Source organism: Copadichromis virginalis, linkage group LG15 (genome assembly GCF_057382275.1).
Source record: "Copadichromis virginalis isolate Kocher_CV1m ecotype Utaka linkage group LG15, C_Virginalis_male_GT1.1, whole genome shotgun sequence".
Classification (NCBI taxonomy): Eukaryota; Metazoa; Chordata; class Actinopteri; order Cichliformes; family Cichlidae; genus Copadichromis; species Copadichromis virginalis.
This window is the reverse complement of record NC_140632.1, coordinates 25,818,930-25,841,955: the sequence shown is the minus strand read 5'-3', so window position 1 is coordinate 25,841,955 and position 23,026 is coordinate 25,818,930. Positions and strand designations below refer to the sequence as shown.

At 43.3% G+C, this 23,026-nt stretch overlaps 1 protein-coding gene across 1 annotated transcript in view; it reads left to right on the top strand.

Annotated features, from left to right (window-relative positions):
* Positions 1-1,589: 1,589 nt before the first annotated feature.
* nmbr (neuromedin B receptor) overlaps positions 1,590-23,026 on the top strand; it is an 80,835-nt gene continuing 59,398 nt past the window's right edge. Inside the window, exon 1 of the mRNA XM_085432692.1 lies at positions 1,590-2,163. Coding sequence (XP_085288818.1) covers positions 1,754-2,163 — 410 coding nt within the window. The 5' untranslated portion in view covers positions 1,590-1,753. The remainder of the gene's footprint in view (positions 2,164-23,026) is intronic.

The window sequence follows — 23,026 nt, the reverse complement described above, 5'->3', positions numbered from 1 at the left end:
TCGGCCATCTGTGGCTGTGACAGACAAAGCTACGCTCAGCCGCCGAGAGCGAATTTTAAAGTGAATTTGTCCATTTGAATGATGGAACGCAGAGACGGCAGCCTTCAGCTGCAACCTCGCAGCTCCAGGACAGAAGTTAGAAAAGCGGCAGGAAGGATGGAAAAAACTTAAAGAAGTCACGGGTCATGTTCAGGGAATATCTCCTGATACACAGATCTGCTGTTTGTTCTTCCGCCAGCTTTCAACTTTTTAAAGCACTTCTGGAGACGAGCTGACCTCAGAGCTCTGTTCTGCCTGTGCACGAGCACAGATAGAACACAGCTTTGTTTTTTTTAAATATGCAGCATAGGTCCGATGTCAAACGTTTTACACCTAAAAACACAAAATGCTTTTGACACGATTATAGATGACGCTGATGCTCTGACATAGTTCAGTGATGCTGTATACGCTTCCACCTACAGGAAGACAGGCTGCTTTTCCTTCTTTCTTTACATACAGACTGGATGTAGGTTTTTGCCAAAGATAAGGTACAACATACCCGGATGTTTGTTAACCTCGTTCGTCGCTTATATGCGGCTTTTGATCTGTTGTCAGTGGGAACATGACTCTGAAAGCAAATGAACAAATAAGATCATAAACAGCATCAACAGGCAGAGTGATTCATCACTCCTCTCTCAAATTCACCGCAGGCACTTCTCAACCGAGCTGCAGGTTCTGCTGGAGGGAAATTCAAAGAAGGAATCAAATCTGGAATGAAAAAACAAAAATCTGAACTCTGAATCTCCCCTCCTGCAATCACCGAGAGGATGAAGTGACCCCGGCATAGATGGAGGAAGGCTGAAACAAGGAAGAGGAAAATGGACAATTGATGATGAATAAAACCGAAGTGATGACGGGATGAAAGAGGAGAGAAGAGGTGGACGAGAAACTAAAGTCGGTGTAACCACCGGATATACATTGTTCTAAATCTGTGGCATGTTCACTGCTTTACTGTTTCTTTTTCTTTGTGAGAAAAATGGAAAAAGAACTGAGGCTATCATCAAAAAGCTCAAACTGGGTGCGAGAAACATTTAAATGAAGCAAAGATAAAAACTGGACTGAATATAAAACATGTTTCAGTTTGGTCTTTTCCAGCCTGGCAGCTCGGTGAAATAAACCTGCTCTGAGCTGAGATTCTTATGAAATCAAAACAAACGAGATTAATATGAAGGAATATTTTTACTGAGGTGAATTAAAAACAGGCTTAAAAACTAAAATATTAAAATGATTCCGTTTGAGTGAAATCTGAGGCTGTCTGCACTCATGGATTTCATTTAAATTCCAGATCAACTTAGTAGAAATAAAAAGATCAATCTCAAATTTTCAGGAAGAAATCCTTGGGGGGAAAATTTTCAAACGTAAAAAACCCGCTAAAATGATAATGGAAGATTAAAACATGAGCCCGGGTCTCACCTCAAACTTTCGCCCCCCGACTGCGGGTGTGAGAGAGGGGGGGGGGGGGGGAGAGACAGCGGTGCCTCCCCCCTCTTTACGCGCGTCAGCTTCCTCTCTGCCTTCAGAAGCTTCTCGGAGGAGCAGCTATTGGAAAACTTTTCCGTCTCTCTGGTCGTTGGTGCCGGTGTGGACCCCCCTACGCCCACACACCCCAACACCGTCACACACACACCCCTGCTGTCTCTGCGGCTTTACGCGCGAGCTTCCCTTTGCGCAAAAGCTGTCGACCCTGGCGTGGAGTGCTCCTCCGTGCGCACTCATGGATGACGAGTTCCTCTCGAACCTTCCCGCGGAGGCTCTGAGCCCCAACTCCACGGAGGTACCCGGCCCGTGGTCGTCCGCGGACGGCGCGGAGACCGTACACTTCGTGGTGCGCTGCGTGATGACCTCCGTGTATATTCTGATCATCGTCGTGGGTCTGCTGGGCAACATCACGCTGGTGAAGATCTTCATCACGAACAGCGCCATGAGGAGCGTGCCCAACATCTTCATCTCCAGCCTGGCGGCGGGAGACCTGCTGCTGCTGGTCACCTGCGTGCCCGTGGACGCCTTCCGCTACTTCTCCGAGGAGTGGGTGTTCGGAGAGGCGGCGTGCAAACTCATCCCCGTCATCCAGCTCACCTCGGTCGGGGTGTCGGTGTTCACGCTCACTGCGCTCAGCGCTGACAGGTAGGAGAATCACGGGGGCCAAAATCACAGAGCTACAGTGTGAAACCAGCAGTGCCACTCTGGTCCTTCACGGCACTGCGTGAAACTGTTAAACTCAATGATTCAAATTTGAAGCAGTTTTTAGTGTCAAATGAAAAATGAGGAGGTTAAAATGAAAGCACCTGTTACAGCTGATAGTTTTACGGAGCATATAACGCCAGCAGGCTGAGCGGAAGGTGTAGCACGTTATTAAACATGTTCTGTTTCATGCTTGGTCGATATTTCAGAGGTAAGGTCGCACAGTCAGATTGAATCCATCACACTCACGGTTGAAGCTGGCAGAAAAACCACACACTGAACTTTTTAAATGTGATTCACAGGAGATGAAAACTGCCAGATGTGCTGATTGATTTAAAGCAGGCGAGCTCTCTCAGACTTTGGCTTCAATGTCCTCACACCCCTGTAAGAACCCTGACAGCCGTCTATCGCCTCGCGGTCATCTCCACTTTTAGGGCGGATTGGTCCGCCGGCTGCTGCAGGACTCTGTGCTCTGACTGTGATCGCACGGATGAGGTGCAGCTCTCCAATGTAACCTGATTAGTGTGCAGCAGCTGAATGAATCTGAAAAAGCATTGCACACTTTCTCATTGTGGGAAAATATTAGTGAGTCATCTAATTATCCTGCGATGTACAACGATGATGTTCTGTGGGAGCAGACGTCATTAGATTAAACTGCTGTAAAATGACTGCATGTGAATGTGCCATTTATCTGGAACTGCAGACAATGAGCCTCTGGAGCCTTGTGTGCATGAATGTAGCCGCTTTAAGCTGATTTGTGGCACAGCATTGATGAGTGTTAGATAATGTCCGAGAAATGAAGGAAACTGAGGATGAGAAAAAGCTTGGCAGGACTGCAGCGGAGAGGCGTGGAAGAGGCGCTCTTAACCTTTTAATGAGTTTTAATGAGTTTCACCCTCAGCGAATGAAACTGTTTGACAAAGTGCAGAAAACCACTGTCAGCAGTTTAAAATCAGACCATCAGAGTTTCTCACTGAGACTTTCAGAAACTCTGAGGTGTTGCAGATAAGCTTGGTGGGTGTGCTTGGCTGACTGGATCAATAATCAGTGACTGCTGTTTGACTTTTAAGGCCAGACGTTTTGTTATCTTTGATAATTCGGTGCTCTTCCTCCTTAAAACTCACAGTAATTGTGGTTTTACTGTAGAGCTGAATGTGACACAGACTCAGAGCAGCAGGTTCTCTCTCCAAGTTCCATCTCGTGACCTTGGCGTGTTGGAGATGTGGCATCGACCCACGTTAAGTCTCTCTCCAGACATTACAGGCAGCTCATGACTGATGCGGCTTCAGCGTTTAAAACCTGCAGTCTGGACCAGACTGAGGACATGTTGGTGGTTACTTATGTTTCTTTATATTAATTTAATATTATTACAAGATAATGATGAGATGAATACTTGGCTGCCTCAGAATCAGTTTCATATCATTCAGTGTTTTCTTGAACTCATTCATTTTCTGCATGTTTCCATCTCCACTGTTGCACTCTGAGCTCCTTTCCCCTTTAATTTCTTTTCACCTTCATTTCTTTACTCCCTCTGTGGAATTAACCCAGCAGACTCAGACTCTGTGGGGTTTGTTGTAATTGAGTCAGACTTGTTTTTAGGAAGTGTGGACGTTTCTGGGAGAGCCTTAGCTGTCAGTTCATCCAGTGTTTTTGAGTTTTTGGGCCTTCTCGTTGGGTCGTTTAAATTTCCTATAGGAATCCGAGTTTGTTTAATGCTTAGAGTTTAATTCTTGATTTTTCCCTGTTTAGTTATCACACTTCCTGTTTTACTTTAGTTTTGCTTCGGCTCGTCTTCTGTGATTCAGTTCAGCTGTGTTTCGTTTTTCCACTAGTCTCCACTTCCCTGATTGGCCCTCTGTGTGTACACAGTCGCTGGCTGTTCTCCTGGTTTCCAGCCCTCATGTATTTTCAAGTTTAAGGTTTCAGTTAATTTACAGTTTTTGAACTTTATGTTTGACTGTTTGGATATTTTAAAAATTCATTTACTGACTTGCTTTAAGTTAACCTGTTTGCCTGCCCGAGAGTCTGCATTTGGTCCTTCTCTCTGCAAAACGTGATGTGACTGATATATTAATAGTGATGATATTGGCTGATATTAACTGTTTGCAGACACTACATTGATAATTGCTGATAAGCGACAGTAAAAAAGTAAAGAAGAGATGCTGAAACATCCTTCAGCCATGACGCTGGCGTTTCCTAAAATGCTTGAGACACGACTGTGGCGTGGGTGTGGTCTCTGGCCAGCTGCAGAGGAGGGGTGACGCAGTGAGCTCCCGGGGCGGTGCAGGGGCGGGGTGAACAGGTGTGCTGGGGATCTGTCAGTGATTGTCTCTATTTATATGTTGGCAGTGACAGTCGGAGGAGGAGAGCGGACGTGACAGCAGTGAGACAGAGCGGGAGTGTCTGTGTCCCAGTACAAAACCACAGTATTAAATAAAAGTTCTGCTGTCGTAATATTCGCTCCGGCTTATGTTTCTTGGGTCCAACATTACAACGACCAAAACACTGACCTTAAACTGGATTAATAAATTTTCTCATAAATAACCACACATAACAAATGTGAAGGAAATCTTTTGGTTGACATATTTGACTTTCGTGGGCAATCGTGGTTCAGGGGGTTGGGAAGCTCATTTTGTCATCGGAAGGTTGCTGGTTCGATCCTCATCTCTGTCTGTCTGTCTTGGTCGTTGTGTCCTTGGGTAAGACGCTTCACCTACTGGTGTTGACCAGAGGGGCCGATGGTGCGACATGGCAGCCTCGCTTCTGTCAGTCTGCCCCAGGGCAGCTGTGGCCACAACTGTAGCTTGCCTCCACCAGTGTGTGAATGAATGGTGGAATTATAATGTAAAGTGCTTTCAGGGTCTTGAAAAGTGCTAACAAATGCAATCCATTATTATTATTAAATCAGCCAGTACCTTCAGACTCAGCTGGGCTATACGTTTTTGTGTATTCTTGATGGTTTGCTATACGATAAGGACTCTGGGATGTTTGGGCAGTCTTCAGCTGCTGGCAGAGCTGGCTCAGATCACAGTGAAGCTTACAGCAGTGAGGATCCACACACACAGAAACAGCTCTGCCCCTCACAGTGGTTCATTCTGGACATTAAATATGAATGACCACTGACACGTTTAAGGTCCGAGCCCAGCCTGTTATTCAGGTCTATGCACAGGTGTGTGTGGGTTGTACATGTTTAGTGTGATTTATAAGAAGGAGGAGAGACAGGGATGAGCAGCAGCTGACAAGAAGGAATCAGAAAAGTCTGGTTAAAAAGCTGAATGTGGTGGAAAGATGAGGTGAGAGAGAGCGTAGAAGGAAATGAGATCGAGGTCATCAGAAACAGCCAGAGTGTGGGTTTATTCCCACACATATTCCCACTCGACATAATGCACATTTACACCACGTTGAACATTTCTTATGTTCGCCATTCATAAAAATTTAACCAGCAAAGGTTAAGTGCATTGTGCCGCATTAAATTTTAATCAGGTAACAACACGACATAGAGCCAGAGCGCACAGCGTCTGTCATGTGGAGCGATTTCATGTAAGATGTCAGGCTTCACGCTGAGATGTTTGGAAGTATTGTGGGTTCAAGCACAAGCTGTAAGTGTGGGTTTAGTTAACAGGTTAACAACACAACCCACCAGCTTCATCCGTCCTGCAGGTGGAGTCATGGAATGGTTTGCATCAGGACCATCAGGAGCAGCAGCAACATTACTGCTGGACTGAGATCGGTGAGTGTGGAGAACACCAGAGTGCCGCGAACTCATCTCCGTGTTCAGGAAACCCGTTTGAGATGATCTGCAACACGATGTGTTATCCTGCAGGAAGCAGCCATCACTGTGGTCATACAGGGAGGGGCGTGGTGACTGACAACACTCAGGCGGGCGGTGGTGTTTAAATGATGCTCAGCTGTAAAAGTCTCAGTGACTCCATCACACCACCATCAGCCGGAACGACCGATCCAAGGCAGAATGGATCCACACTGTTTACACCTGACCCCACCTTCCGATCACGACAGCAGAAATGGAGGCTCATCAGACCAACATTACTCCGGTCTTGTGTTGTTCAGTTTCCTGCTCTTAGGTGACAGCAGTGACACCTGGTGTGGTCTTCTGCCGCTTTGACGTCTGACATGTTGTGCATTCACAGATGCCCTTCTGCATACGTTGGTCTTAACAAGTGTTTTTGAGTTCCCTCTTCCTTCCTATCAGCTCGCAGCAGTCTGGCCATTCTCATCCAACCTTAGACTTCAGTTCCTCTTTTTTCCTCTTTCTGCTGCTGGGTCTGAACAGGTCACCTGTATGTGCCAGAATATACTGATTTGCTGCCATCCTATTGGCTGATTAGATATTTGCACTAATGAGCAGGTGAACAGGTGTAGGTAATGAAGCGTATAAAGGCTGTGTTACATGGGTGGAGGTAGGGCAGGTGGAGGCTAGGGTTCAGGTGTGTTGGAGTTGGCTGTCACAGTGTGCAGAGGCAAATTGTGTGGAGTGCGAATAGTGGACCCAGGTGCAGACAAACCAAAGCATAGAAACAAACTTAATGGGAACTAATGGGAACTCAAAACAAGCCGTTTATTGTAGGCTGGACAAAGGTACAAAGCAAAAGGCAAAGGCAAGACTAACAATAAACTAAACTGGGTGAGCTAAATAAAAAAAACCAAAACAAGAACATGGACCTAGAACCTGATATGAGAAAACTGAACCATAAGGACTTCACATGAATTCATGACCTGGAAACGAAGCAGACAATCTGACAAGAAATGACTGAAAACACACAGACTAAATACACACAGGAGGTGATCAGGGGAAGTGGAAACACATGGGGAAACAGCTGAGGCTAATCTGACATAACGAGACAAAGGAAGCAAAGCTGACTACACTGACACAGGACACAGACTTTCAAAAAACAGCATGGAACGATGTAGGCATGATAACACAAGCTGGAAGAAAAGAAACATGACAGACTAACGAAGAAGACCTAAGTGAAGGATAACTAGACTAGACTTAAGGCAACCAAATGTTAATCCTATTACTTACCGTATTTCAAGGAATAACTTAAGAACTCAAAATGTAAACTGAAAACGCTGGGTCAGAGTCCCAGGATTATGACAGTGTGTTTGCTTTGTGTTGGGAAAACTGGGTCAGCTGCAGGAACAGATTATGGTTTGGGGTCAAACACTCTTTGGCTCACTGGAAGAGCCGGGAGTGAATGGTGATCAGGTACTGAAGGTTTGGACAAACTCATGCCACAGGAATGAAAACAGGCTCTTGAGATCTAGACTGGAAAATCTGCTGAGAGCTACAGTTTACTTGGATTCCATAAAATAAACGTAAAAATCTGCTGTCACATAAGCAGGAGCACTGCTTTTAAGAGAAGAAGAAGAAGAATAGCTCTTTATTGTCATTGTTACAAAAACAATGAAAGGCAGTTTGGCATCTCTCCATGTGTCTGAAGTACACAGTCGCATAAGTATTTACACAATAACACAGGCAAATTTACATTTACACAAGAAAGATATGTACAAGTTATACATACACCTGAATACATACGGATACGCCCATGCATACATACACGCACATACATACATATATGCATGCGTACATACGTACACACACATATTTCCACATACACGCTTACACACACACATACATGCCATTCGAGGAGCAGGTGCACTGTGAGGTGCAGTGTGATCAGTGATATTGCACATCGAGTGTGTGTGTGGGGGGTGATATTGCACATTGAGGCGGGGGGGAGGGGGGTGCTGTTGCAACTATAATAAATACAGTTTAAAGAGGTAGGGATGTTGGTTGCATTAAAGTATACATAGAAATACAGTTTATAAATAAAGTGTAATGTCCATGTGTGTTGGCAGTGCAGTTGAGGGTGGAGGTAGGGCAGTTGAACCAGAGTGTGGTGCAACAGTAAGTCAGAAGGCTCTCGATGGTGGAGTGGTAGAAGTTTACTAGCAGTCTCTGGGGTAACTGGGCCTGACGCAGTTTCCTGAGAAAGTACAGCCTTTGTTGTGCTGTCCCTACCTGGTGGGAAATGTTTGTGGACCAGGTAACGTCGGCCGAGATGTGGACTCCGAGGAACTTAAAGTTTTCTAGAGTGCTCAGATCGCTTTGTTCTTCTGAAGTCCTTGGTCTTGGCTGTATTCAGATGCAGGTTGTTGTTTTCACACCATTGCTTCAGATGCTGAACCTCCTCTCTGTAGGCTGATTCATTGTTGTTGTCAAACACTCATGGGTGAAAAGTGCGTATAAGAGGGGACTGAGGACACACCCCTGTGGGACACCTACGTGCAGAGTGAGGGTGGAGGAGGTGTGCGCTCCCATTCTGACGTCCTGGGGTCTGTTGCTCAGTAAGTCCAAGTCCAGCTGCACAGTGAGCTGCTGAGTCCTAAGTTGCTTAGTTTATTAACCAGTTTGTGGGATTGAACTGTATTGAAGGCAGAGCTGAAATCCACAAATAGCATTCTCACATAGGTGTTACTACTGTCTAGATGTGTGAGGGTTGAGTGAAGAGCTGTTATTATGGCATCCTCTGTCGACCTGTTTGCCCTGTATGCAAACTATAGATCGAGGTTTGCAGGGATGGCAGCTTTAATGTGTGTCATGATGAGTTGCTTTAAAGCCCGGCTGTCAGCAGCGCTGCAGTGTGATGAGATATTAGACAAATGCAAACAGCTGAGCAAACAGAGCTGGCCTTCTGAAGTTCTCAAAAGCATTTCCATTTTCATCGATAAATACTTCAGCAGTAGCTACTACACCACCTCCTCTCCCTGTAAATCCTGTCGTGGCTGTCCTCTGACGGGTGGAGCTATGCGGCTGCTGTCCCTGCGCTTCAGAGGAGAACAACTTTTTAATTTATGCTCTCAGCGACGTATATGTGTGTGTGTGCATGTGTGTGTGTGTGTGTATGCAGGCTCCAACACTGCTTCCTTTCACCGTGAAACATGTTATTTCCTTTCCGCTCGTCATCTCATTACTCCTGCCCAGCGATCACTCCGAGCCTGAACAACGCAGAGAAACCAATCTGATGATGCATGAAACACTCCTTTAATTATCTCCTAACGGCCTAATTCTCTGTGAAATCTTCTGCCCTCTGACTAACTTCAACCCGCCGTGATGAGATAAAGCAGAGAGTTATCTGTGCTTTGAATCCAAGGTCAGCTCCGTCTGGAAACAAACAAGAAAACGCCAGAACCACGATGCGTTTGGGGACGTAAACCAAAGCTGACAGCCACATCTCCCTGCGGGCGCAACAGGGACTAATGGGCTTCTGAAGTGAAATTCAATTTGCCCACGACATTTATAAACCACATAAAGCAGCGTAACATCCAATAAAGTGTATGAGCTGGACCGCAGGCAGGTATGAGAGAAGCTTGGATTTTCAGATAAGTGCGAATAAAGTTAAAATGTAGTCTTAGATCGATACAACAAGCAGGATCTTGCTCTGTAGAGCTTGGCACGTGAACTCCTCTAAAATCCAGTAAACCCACATTTCCAGTTGTCTGAGAACTGGCAGACTGATAAAAGGCTTTTGATATTGAATGACGTTCATCAGTCTTGCAGTGGTCATCACTCTGCTGATCAGAGTTCGTCTAGTGGACAAACTCGTACTTGTTGTTTCATTTGGGACCTGTGAGAGTTTATCAATTCTCATTCACACCTATCACCTTTTTAATCACACTGCATCTCGCCAAGGTGCTCATTTTACAGACCTTTCAAGTCCATTTTTGGGGGGTACAGTACTGTGCAAAAGTCTTGAACCACCATGATTTCTTTATATTTTGCAAGAAAAACAGAAACAGGCGCAGCAATTATTGAAACATGGAAACACAACCAATCAGATGCTTTTCACATGTTACTGCATAGTGGATTCAAATCTGATGGTACTTTTCATGTGTTCATGATTCATCAGTTTATCAAAGAGCTCCAACACCACTGACTGACATGCAGCTGAAACCATGACAGGGCCTCCACCTTGTCTCACAGACGGCTGTAGACTCTCACCGTTGGACCTCACTTTAGTTTTAGCCGCCAAAAACCTGTTGTTTGGTCGTTTTTGATTGGATGTGACACAGTAAAAAATGATGAGCTGGGAGTGACAGAGTGCTCTCACTAATGTGATAACCTGCTACATATACTGTGACACTGCAGGGGCTCTTATGAAATAATTGTTTTATGACCCACACCTCTGTCTAAAATCTCACTCTGTGCGGGTGACAGGTTTGAGTCCGGGCATCGCACCTGCTGGATCTTCATTTGGTTTTGAGGTATGTTAAACAGGTTATGAATCGATCATGTGCTTGGTGGTTAAATGTTAATGGAAAGTGTGGGAAATGTATGAATTGATGCTGTGTCATACGTCACACTCTGCGAGCCGTGCACACGAGGCCATCTGTATGTGAAAAAGTGGATTCTTTTTAATCCAGCTTACATTTCACTTGATGAGATGAAGGCAGCGCTGAGCGCTGAGTGAGTCAGAGAGAAAGTGAAAGTGAACAGAGGGAAACACCAGCGTTTGCTTTAGAAGTGGCCGTCGGTCCAAACTGGGATCATAAATTGCCACTTGAACAGATGAATGAAGTCAACTTTCAGCTCAAATATGCTGCTACTTACAACTTATTCTGGTTTTAATTATTCACTGTGAGCTCAGAACAGATGGTTAGTTTTACATCAGCATCCTAATAATCTGCACAGCACTTTTATTTTTCACCACTTTCTTTGCTTTTAGTGTCCAAAATTTACTCTGAGACATTAAAAAGTTTCATTCGAAGCCGTGAGGCGGTGTCACAGTTCTGCAGAACTGTGACTTGCTTTTGCTCTAGCATCACCGTTAGAACTTTTTCTATCAGCCTCGGCTGATTTACTGCCACTTAACTAATGATAGATTTAGATACACAAAAGCAGCATCGAGGTCGACAGTAAGCACGTTCAGGCCCTCATTCACAGACAGTTAGTGCCTCTTTAACCAAGCATGACTGATCTTTGCAGGGGTGTTTTCAGGATCTTAGGTTTATGCATATAATGCAATTGGTCTGACACTTAAACATGCAGGGTGGTGTTAAATAATTTAAATCAAATCACCATGTTCTCCCAAACATAACCAATAGATGAAAAGAGAAACATGGAAGGAAGAAAACAAACTGCATGAGGTGAGCCATAGTCTTCTGGTTCACCCTGTGATGCATCCATCATTCCAGTCCCACTGAAATGAGGTGCATCACAAGTCATTTAAAAAGCTTTAATGGTAAACTAGTCTCTCAGGGAAATCTAGGAAAATATTTCTGTGCTCTTCATCAGCATCATGAGCTTGACTTGCAGTTTCAGCAACCTGTGTTTTAACTGCTATGCATTTGGTCTGATCACGCTGTGTGTGCATATGTGATGCTTTTAAAGACCCGAGCCAACAGCAGAAACTGAAGCACAAACAGAAATACTTCTGCTCTGATTGAAGGTCACGGATCTCGAGTACATGCGTGTCTGTGTGTGCTTGTCTTGTACAGTCAAGGTAAAGGTCAGTACTTTATGTGAAATGCATGGGACCAGATCAAGTCTGCAGAATGGTAATGCAGCTGGAATCCTCTTTAAATCCATTTGACCTTTGCATGCAAACTCAGAAGAAGAAAGGAAACAGGAGCAGATGTACATTAATACAGCATCAGGCTGTCGGAGGAGGTCTGTCTTCACTCTCTGTTTATCTGTTGACTTTGGTGTTTGCATGTTTTGTGGATCCATCCAACATTAATAATCAAAAGGAAAGAAAAGGATTTCCAACACCTTGCTTCAGCCTCTGTTTTTTTCTGTGTAAACTTTGGTAAATGTTTCTGAAGCTGTGCTCATGCTTTCCCAAAGGTACCTGAAGCTATCCACACAGCTGTTCCCGATATCTGCAGGATATCTACAGATGTCTACAGAAGCGTGCAGGAGGCCAAATATGCACGAGTCAAGGAAGACTGAGATCTTGTTGCACTGTTCATTGAGTATCACAGGCCTCAGTCACACAGGCAAGGAGACCTATCTGTCTCCAACCATCGACTGTAATGGAAAGACGCGTGTTTGCCTGACTATCCTGCAGTCGTTGTATGAAACTGGTTGCAAAGAGGCATGCACTGCTACACTGGAAGCCTCCCTGTGACTGCTGCCATCCCTAACAGATTGCTATAACTGCCAGACTTTCTGTAGGCCTTCGTGACTGAGGCACTGAATGGTGATTATACTCTGTTGTAGATGCAGACAGTTCACCTGAGGAGCAGAGCTGCTCTCTGGACAAGTCTGTGTAGCTGCAAAAAACTGATAGGCACGTGGACATCCACTCGTTGTTTGATGATGACCTCAGCAGACCCAAAGATGCAACTACCTGATTGTACCTTCATCCTACTATGGTTTATGGGTTTGTACCATCTATCACACCAGCATTGTACACTTTAGAGGGACTGCTTAACTACTTAACGAACTTATCACGTTTTTTTTAATTCAACCTAAATATAGAAGCAATAATGGTGATAAAATAAGTAAAATCTATAATTTGGCTATACACAGACTCCAGTTACTGCACTTTAAATCTAAAAGTAATGGCATAAATAATGTGGTCCAATAATAATAATCCATCCATCCATCCATCCATCCATCCATCCATCCATCCATCCATCCATCCATCCATCCATCCATCTGTCCAATAATAAGCTCTATGAGGTCCATTTGTGTAGAATTTGCCTATAGGGACAGAATGAAGCAGACGGCAGATTTTATATGAAATCTATGAATATTTTAGGTCCTAGAAATGGTTGTCATGCAGTATGGGTGTTTTCTGATGTGATTAATAATTTCCTAAAACGCGTGGGTACAAAAATGGTTTAGTTTAGGTTTGGAGAATGTGGTGATCATCTCACTGACCACAGATCGCTCTGTTTTGGATATTCTCTTTAAAAAACTGTTGAAACAACTGAAGGTGACTTGGACTAAATGAATGAATAATTTCCTTCGATGACGTGAAAGGAAGCCTCTGTAATCAGAAGCCCTGCAGGGGCTCCTGTTCCCGTTTATTTACCAGCAGACGCGGTCGTCGTCCCTCTGAAACACCATGATATCAGCATGTTAACTGGAAACTCATTTCCTGATCGCACAGCTGCGAGTAGCGATCCAGCTGTGTGTCTGACCCTGATGGCCTCTAATGAGCCCCTAACGAGCCTAAAGGCCACTAACGAGCTCATAATGGCTCCTAACTCGCCTGAAGGTCCTTGAAGAGGATAACAAGCCTAATGCAACAAATTTCCCACGTGTGGGACTAATAAAGGTTATCTTATCTTATCTTATCTTATAATTAGCATGGTGATTGGAGTGGCTATTGGAGCCTAGATCGTTTCCCGTCAAGATGATGCACAGAAGTACCCCCTTCAATCCTCAAACCTATGAGGCGATCGGTGCCGGGGGCCCAAACTCTTCAACAGAAAGCTGGTCAGAGGCTGTAAAGCTCTGAACATCGCAGTATGTGAGAACACATTAAAAACTAGTTGTTTTTTTTCCCTCAGCCTGTCTGTTGCCAACACTCAGAGGCAGAAACCTTTGCTGGTTTTAGGTCCTCATTATCAGGCAACCTTTCATTTAGCATGGACGATTGAAGAAATGTCAAGGCTTCACCGAGCAGCCATCCACAGAGCTCTGTGTACATCCAACCCTACCAAACGTCCATGCACTCCTGCAGGAACGTCTTTGACATCTGACTGGTTTACAGAGCTCTCAGGGTCCCCCCCCCCTTTAGCACATAAATGTGAAGTTCTGTGGTGGATTTTGGAGAAACTATACCATGTGTCAGCTGGAAATGCAGAGTGTGCATGCATAATAGTTCACAGGTGTTCACCTGGCAGGTCAGCCTCCTCATTTTTTGTCATGTACACAAGCAAATTCCATAACGTTGGAACTAGAAATCCTCTGAGTGGGAAAAAAAAAGTTTTTTTCAGGTCTGACCCTCATAAAAAATGGAGAGATCGCTGACCTTCAGCAGGACAGCCATGACAGAATATTAGACTTGATGTTTAGCTGTGTTTTCAAATGCACACAGGGAGCTGGATTTCATGCATTTATGAAGTTTTATATAAGAAACTGAACCTCAGAGGAAATCCATCTGTGAGCAGAAACAATGAACTCCCATAGCCATTGAATCTAATGCTGAATGTAATGGTAAAAACTACCCCGCCCCTTTCTAAACAGTGAACACTGGGGGGGGAATGGGGTGCTAGGGCACCGTTTCCTCCCTCCAGGAATTCCTAGCAAGCTTTTGCAGTCTCTCTTTGGTGGTCCTGTAACTTAAACTCAGTACTTAAACCATGATGGGACTAATTAACGTGTAACAACATCAGCCTGATTCAGCACTGAGGGGCAAATGAGGACTGTGTCACGAGGTTTGGCTCCAGTAATGATGCAGTGATAATTACAGCACGAGAAAAAGCTCATCTATGAAAATATTAAGAAAGCTGCTTGAAAACTAACCATGGTGCAGTTTTCCAGTTTGATTCCAGGAGGAATTCTGGATTCCAAAGAATCCTTTATTAGATGCTGTGCAGCCCTTACATAGAGGCGCCATCAATAAACAAGCTTTCGTTTTTGTGTGTAGACAGAAGATGATGGTCTGTGTTTCTTGGTGAGCGCGTGACTCTGAGCTGAAAATAAGGAGCAGCAAATGCAGAAGTCAGTAATCAAATGTCATAGCCTCCTGATAACAGAGAGCAGCCCCTGCAGCCCAGGAGGATGGGTTTGTGTGATCAAGGATTGGCAGGGAAAGAAATCAAAGCTAAGCTGAAGAGGAAGAAAGTATTTCTTTCACCCTTTGTTTGTGGATTTGATTTTTCTTTCAACCGCCTGCCACCGAAGCACCGGCAGCAGGAGTCCTGAAAAGTGGAATTAAAAAACAACAAGAGAAAATCTGCTGATCTGATTTGTGACGTGATCATAAAATCATCTGATGAAGTGGGTCAACAGTATCACGTAACTTATTCTGAAGGGTAAAAGGTCTCAGGAGAGCAAAATGCTGCTGAAGTGGAGTATTTAAGAAGTGATTAAAGTGATCTTCAGCTTGCAAGAGAAATCTTTTTCTTCCAGCCATTTCACCCAAAAAATACTCCCCCCCCCCCCCCAAAAAAAAAGGAAAAAAAAGAAAATGTAAATAAAATTTTAATTTAAAATGTAAAACTAAAATTTCCTCCTCAGCAGACCTCCTTCCTTGTTGAGTCATTATGAGCAGAAATCCTTTTTTTCTCCTGAATTGTTGTGTTATATGTATCACATATTTCATTGTCTATCCTTTTTTGCTACTTAGCCTGACCTGTCTCCCCAATGTAAAGTTTGTATATTGTATGTATGGTCGACTAGGTCTGTCATCTCAGTTGCAGGCAACTGCAACCGACAAATAAAGCTTATCCTTATCCATCACTTCACATCCATCCAGAGATGCACGAATGAAAGTCTGACATCTTATTTTTAACCTGCCACCAGGAGGCAGATCACCTACTAATCAGAAGGTTGTTGATTCGATCCCTGGCTGCTCGAGTCTGCGTGCCGTATATCCTTGGGCAAGATACTAACCCCAGGACTAAACTAAAAGCTTAGTCAGTACAACATCTACGTGTGAGCTGCCTTCTTGTTGTGACTCGTGGCTCAGCATACATATCAGTTTGTATACGTATTTGCCTACGCAGGGCACTTTCAAACTTACCCTACCATGCTTGTGTGCAGTTGTCCAAAACCCCAGCAGCCTGTAGCTCAGTGTGGACTACGCTATGTGCAGCTTAATGCTGACTGGTTGAAAAGTGGGCTGAAACAAGGATGCGAGCAATGGCAGCCCTAAAAAAAGAAAAAAAATGCCTTTAAAATGGAGGACAGATGATCGATTGGGAGCCGAACGGGAGGTTTTAATTCTGTCTGATGTCTTTTTGAACTTCTGAGCAGCTGGCAAGGACATGCAGCTTGTGTTGGACCAAAAACCCACAGCTGGTCAACAACTGTGTTGCTGAATAATGACATTTCTGGGGGAGGACCCATGCTGGCTTGACTGATTTATTTTTTAAGGTGTTGCTTTCTTCGCTTCTCTCAAAGGGCCTTTACACTTTTCCCCCTTCTCTCTGAGGTTGCCCGAGTCAAAACAACAATTTATTTATTTTCCAGTCCACGTCTTCAGTCTTCCTCTGCTGACTGTAAAACTATTGACAGTTTTATTTCGGTGTCAGTGAAAGCACCTTTTCTTTAGCTTTGGTCCTTCACAGCACCTTGAACCGCAAAGCCCGAACTGCAGACTGCTTTCACAGAAGCCAGGTCACGCGACTCGCCGCACTAAACTCAACAAGCATTTCCAGTTGTGTAAATGTGTCTGAAGAGGATGATTTACTGTTGTGTGAGGACAAATTCACACAGCAGCTGGTCAGTGTATGCAGCCGCAGGATGACTCACGACTGACCAGCATTGTGGTTTTATCAGCGGGGCGGCAAAGTCCAGGAAATTGCCTCCTTCACACGCTGAGAGTGTTGGAGGTATTCTGGGATGCAATTATAGCTTCATAACAAATCCTTAAAAAAAAACATAACTTGTGGATGTTCTTGGTGTAGTTGCTGTAGTAACTTGTGTTTTGGTAGGAGGGGCCATGTAAAGGCCATGTATGGATGTCAAGAACTGTTAATGGAACAAAGAACCGTGTATCTGCTGCAGAGACACAGAAGAGCTTCAGGTGACGTTTATGGTCCTCGGCGGTCAGCAGATGAAGTCGTGCGAGAACAAACAGAATGATTTCAAAGTCAAAGCTTGGCGCTCAGAGTCGACCATAATTGTGTTTTTAGTGTCATTCAGGCATGGAAGTGTTCATTTTAAGTCCATCATGCTGCAGACAGAAGGTGTGCTCATCCTGCTGAGAAAGGATCTATTTTTAAAACTTGAACTTTAAGGGAAAGTGTCAAGTCTTCGAAGTCTGGAGCTGTGTGTATCGGTTATATTCAGAGCCAAACATTTCCTCTAAAATCTACTCATGACCCTCAAAGCTTTTAGTTAAGAGATTAAATTATTTTTGTGGGGCATGACTTGAAGAAAAACTGTTTTATCATATGTCTTTGGGGACCATAGGGACTAAGTAAAGCACTATACGAATACAGGCCATTTACCATTTATCATATGTCTGCACTTTGAAAGGGCGCAGATTGGGATTGCTCAGTGTTGTTTAATTAGGAATCTGAAGGTAAGATTAAACGTGCTGGTGTCCTGTGGCTTTGAGATACATTTCTGAGGGGCTTCTGAGAAACAAATCGCAGAGGAGTTGCCTTTTTGTTGAATGTTTGTGACACAACTGCCACAGATGAAAGGAGCAGTCGTCATTGTTTCAGCATGATTATCACCCATATTAACCTAAGAGAAATCTGAAATCATGTCATATATAGCATTATGTCATTTACATGTAATTTTGTGATTATGTATAATTTTCCAGTCTTGCAAGCCCATAATCTTGATTGTGAATAATGACCTCTGGACAGATGAATCATGTGTGTGGTCGCAGTTATAGCAGACATGTTTGGCAGCTGACCCCTTTTTACTTTAACTCCAGCTTCAGAATTGCTATTCTAATCACAGGCATGTGATGTCACAGCATGCATCCAGAGGGAAAAAGACGTTGGGAAAGTACAGACGTAGCTCATCCCACAGTGGGAGAAACAGTAGTGAAGCGTATGTATTCAGTAGATGGATGTCAAATAAAGCACTTTCAACCAGGAGTCAGGGCTTTGGGCCCAAGTGAGACCAACAGTTAGTTATCCATCGTTACCTTTAGAAGTTGTTGACTTCCTTTTCTTCCACTTGTCTCATTCAGGGTCGTGGAAGGGTTGGATACAACCCCAGCTGCCATAGGGCAAGAGGCGGGTTACACCCTGGACAGGTCGTCAGTCTGTCAAAGGGCTAACTCAAAGACAGGCCACCATTCACAGTCTTTTCAAGCTGTTAGCGGATATTTTGTGTTTTTTCTGTCAGAAAACTTCTCCCTCGTGCAGTTGTTTCGCAGCCTCACAGCAGAAAATCTATTCATGCAAGAACCTCGTAGCACCTGCAGTGGTGGAAATGTTCTGGTTTCAAGTTGCTTTGCTCCCTGAGGGACCGAGCTTTGAATTCTCCATCATAACAAAGTGCTTGAAGAAAGTGTGGAGCCATCTCTTCAAAAGCTGAACTAGAAGTATAACATCTTGGTTTTTAACTGACTTTAAAAATTATTAACATATTTTATTCTGAATTTACTGGTATTTAAATAATTTTTAGGTTCTCTTCTAAATTTAGCTAATTTCTAAGAGAATATTTTAAATATATATATTTTAGTCTATTCTTAAAATATTCTTGAGAGCTTGTCAGTGTTTATTTCCTACATTTTTCCTTTCGTATATTCATAACAGGTTTATTTTAATGTGTCCTGTTACTGAATCTGTTCTGAAATAAGACTTAACTGTATGAGTGATAGGGGAAAAGGTAAAACTCTAGAACTGGAGTGCTTTCTCTGGTTAATGACGTTTGGTGACAAACAGCTTTATAAAATAGGAAAAAAAGGTCACATGACTACTCTTATCTAAAACGCTGCAGTCCAAAGTCAGATGATTTTGATTGGCCAGATATCTTAAATATAACCTTTCCCTGCTTCTATCAGCAGTCACATTGGTACTAATGACTGGACTCCACTGGCTCTGGTGACAGCCTTACACGCTCTGGCATGATAGGCTGTCACACATGAAGACTTGAAAATGAGTGGGAGGAGACTTTGACAGATGATGTGACATTCTTCTCTCCTTCTCCATACTTTCTCTGCCCAGTTCATCTTGGTTTCATCTCTCCAAAGATTTTTTCTCCCTCCAAGTCCACTCTGGCCTAGGAGGTGCAATGAGATGTTCAGCCTATGTAGCGGCAACAAATAAAAACTTGACAAGATTAGCTTGTCAACATTTTGCTTCGTATGTGCCATCTCCTCTGTTAGTTGTGAGAATGCTAAAATACAGTATCCACGCACAACCGTGGAGATGTTTAGCTGATTACAGAATCCATCTGTGGAGGGAAGGTAGAAATGAGCCAAGTAACAGTCAGCCAGCAAGAGAAAATCTGGCTGCTGGACAGACTTGTTGAAAATCTGTTTGCTTCACAGTGTGATGCACTGAGCGCCTCTCAAGTCATTTCTCAACTTGAAACTGCACCACCACACTGCTCTTACCAACAACAGCTTCCTGACGTAAATGAATGTGAAGCATTGTGTCAATCTCAATAGATTAAAGTTTAGAATAACATGAAGCAGGTATGAATCCAGCAGGTGTGATGAATGAAGGGTTTCAGAAGCAGAAGGTCGCTGGTAGCGTGAGAGTCTCTTCAGACTTGTTCTGTATAAACAACTGAGATAAATGCTGAAGGTTCCCACTCAGTTTGTTTTTATCTTCTAAAGCAGAAATTAAATCAGACATTGTTGATATTGTACTCTGCAGTGGAGTTGACTCATAATTACACAACCTGTTTTCCTGGAAATTACATTGTGGTGTTTTGGTCTGTGTTTGAGGGACACATAACTGCTCTCTGGAGATTTTTCAAAAAGTTTATTCCAAAAGGTTTCAGTAAGTTAACAAACACAGTTCTCACTACAGTTGCTTTATTGGTGTCTTGTTCTCTGACATTTTAGATGTTGATGGGGTTTCTTTACTTGAATGACTGAGCATGCAACAGTCAATCCTTCTTTAAAGGTTTAGGAAAAGATGATTTACCACTAAAAGCTCTGTTTTATTGGTTTTATGGACGATGACCCCTGTCAGAGGATAACCTAGAAAAATATGTAGTCCAGCCACTAAATATACTTATTTTTAATTAGAGTGATCTGATCCCAACAAACTAAATCTGCAGAAGCACGGCAGTTTTGGTGGGATGTGTTAATAGAGAGAGGAAATGAAACAAATAAACTATGTTAAAACACTGCACTGATAATGAAGCCACTCTTCTGTCTGGTAATTATCTTTTTGCATCAGCATGGATATATCCATAGATCTTCACATCTCTTTGAGTCACAGTATACTTGTGAGACTCAGGTGAAACTATCATATTCTCCTCTGCATGAAACTGAAAAATAACACCAGCAGAAACTCTGAGAATCATCTTTAGCTGAGTTGAACTTTGCTGCAGGTGACCTGTGATGACAGCTTCTGTTGTTCACAGTCACTGGATAAAAGCTAGACTTTAGAAAAGCATCTGTCCTGCTGGGATGATGTTGTGAATTGCAGGTTGAGGGCCCAAACTCAGGACTCTAAAAGTCAGGCAGAAAGTAACAAAAAATGGACCTTTTATTAAGTTGATGGAAAGTCAAGCAACAAGGAAAAATCTAGCATTTCAGTGATTAGCCAGGCCGCCGATGAAGGCAGGTAAACAGATGCTCTGACAAAGAACAAGAAGAGACAGGACTATTTATACACTCTGAGGGCTAATCAGGAGAGTTGAAAACAGCAGGGAAACAAGGGGCAACTGAACACAATCAAGGAAATGAATAGATAGAAAGTAAAAATCAAGACAGGGCATGGGAGAAATTGACAACAAGTAAAAGTAAGTAAAACAGGAAATAAGAGGACCAAACTTAACAAGGACAAGAAAACTCAGACACAATACACAGAGAGCCACGGGAACGCTGGAATAACAACTGAGGACATAGAGCTGTCGCTATAGAGCCAGCATTACTCAAATAATGGTAATTATTCAAGAAACATGAGGTCTTACTCTTGAAAACAGAAATTGAAAAACCTAAATGGAAGCTAATCCTGAAAAGCAGAATAAGGAACAAAATACAAAGACCGTCCCACATGAAGACTTGAAAACGAGTGGGAGGAGACTTCAGAACGGAAATCAAAAACCAAACATGATTAAATTTTGGCTGATCTCACATTGACGATCTGACATGCCCGGAAAGCTTCCAGATGGGTCTCACGCTGATTTCTGGCACCGAATACTTTGTGATTTCATGTTGGATGTCAAACTTGCCCTGAGACAAGAAATAAAGATTTTAGATTCAATTTCACATCCTAACAGAGCACACGGCGTCTGCGTATATGGCCCAAAAATGTTGTATTTGGACACCCAAATTAAGACTTTCAAAAAAGGGCAACTTGTGTCATGATCTACCCTGAGAGCAGAAGATGATTCTCTCACTTCTTCTCACACTAAAACTATGTTTTCTGTTTGGGTTACATCTGTGCACCCCCATTTTAACCATCCTAAATACATCTGCATCATCTTGTACTTTATATCCATTTTTTGCCATCCAGCTTATTCAGCCTGGGGACACGGCTTTAAACTCTGAGCTCCTATATGACATAAATAAAAAATAAATGATTGCATTAATAAAACATGAAGTGCGCTACAGTGATATGATGTAAGATTTACGGGTGAGTGTGAGGTCCATGAATGAATCTTTGTGCAGACCAGTCCAAAATCCCCCTGAGCCCGTCTGTCAGTCACTGAATGTACAGCAGGGGAGAGAGACCAGGTTTGAGTCCTGAATATGAAACTGTACCGAGTCACAACGCAAATCTGTGACATACTGGACGGGGTCACAGTGACACCAGCTCTGGAAAAAGTCTGCTTTTTATTAACATTCTGACAGTTTAACACAAGCAACAGCAGGACAGAGACTTAGTGCAGCATCTTTGTAGAGATGATTTTGTACAGAAGCAGGAGAGAGTCCCCCCCCCGGACAGATTTTAACTGCAGAGAGGAGCCAAAAAGTTTTCTTTCATACTCCTGCTCCTGTCTTGAGAGAAGAGAGGAATGAAACCAGAAAGGCCAAAAATCCATATCGAAATAAAACTGAAAAACGATACTTTAGCAGTGAGCGCAGAGCAGCTCGGCAGGGAATAAAATGAATGGCATCCATAAACCAGTGCTTTTGTAAAACAAGGGAATCCATTTCTTTACATGCTGTGGATGATGCTGACCTGACAAACACATTTAATTCTTTTTTTCCTCATTTTTAAAAAGATCCGACTTCTTAAATAATGTTTCCAGGCTGAGGGAGCCTCTCACACCTCGAATGAGTCATAATCATAAAAGATGAGGTTGTTCATGATTGATGTCAGATTAGATCCACTGCAGTTTGTTTGTCATTCTAGACAGAGCACATAAGCATCTTGGAAAACCAAAATCTCACATGAGCATTTTGATTTGCAGATAAAGCCCCTGTGGATCGAATATATTACACTTTTTAACTGATAGCATTCAGCAGGTTTCTGTAACTGGTTGTCTGTGGCTTTCCACAAGCCTGTGTTCCTTCTCCTCTGCCTCTATCATCTACACCAGGGGTGGGGAACTCCAGGCCTGCAGATTTTAGATGTGTCCTTGATCCAACACAGCTGATTTAAATGGCTAAATGACCTCCTCAGCATGCCTTGAAGTTCTCCAGAGGCTTGGTAATGAACTAATATTTTGATTCAGGAGTGTTGACCCAGGGTGTTGTTTAAAAACCTGCAGGACACTGGCTCTTGAGGCCTGGAGGTCCCAACCCCTGATCTACACGGATAGCTACAAACTTGTGGGAGCCAAGTTAAGATAGTTCATATGTTTTAGTATTTATATTTCGCTGTTGTTAAGCTTGTTTGTGTAATTAATAATTTAGGAAGTAAATGCATGTTTATGGTGGAACTAAAATTATTTTATTGCTGTGTTGGTTTGGTTACGTAGTACCATGATTACATGTGCCTTAAAGACTCGTGCTTATAGTAAAATCCGGGCATCACGGATGTATGCAAATTAGGGCATGTGGTGCGGGAG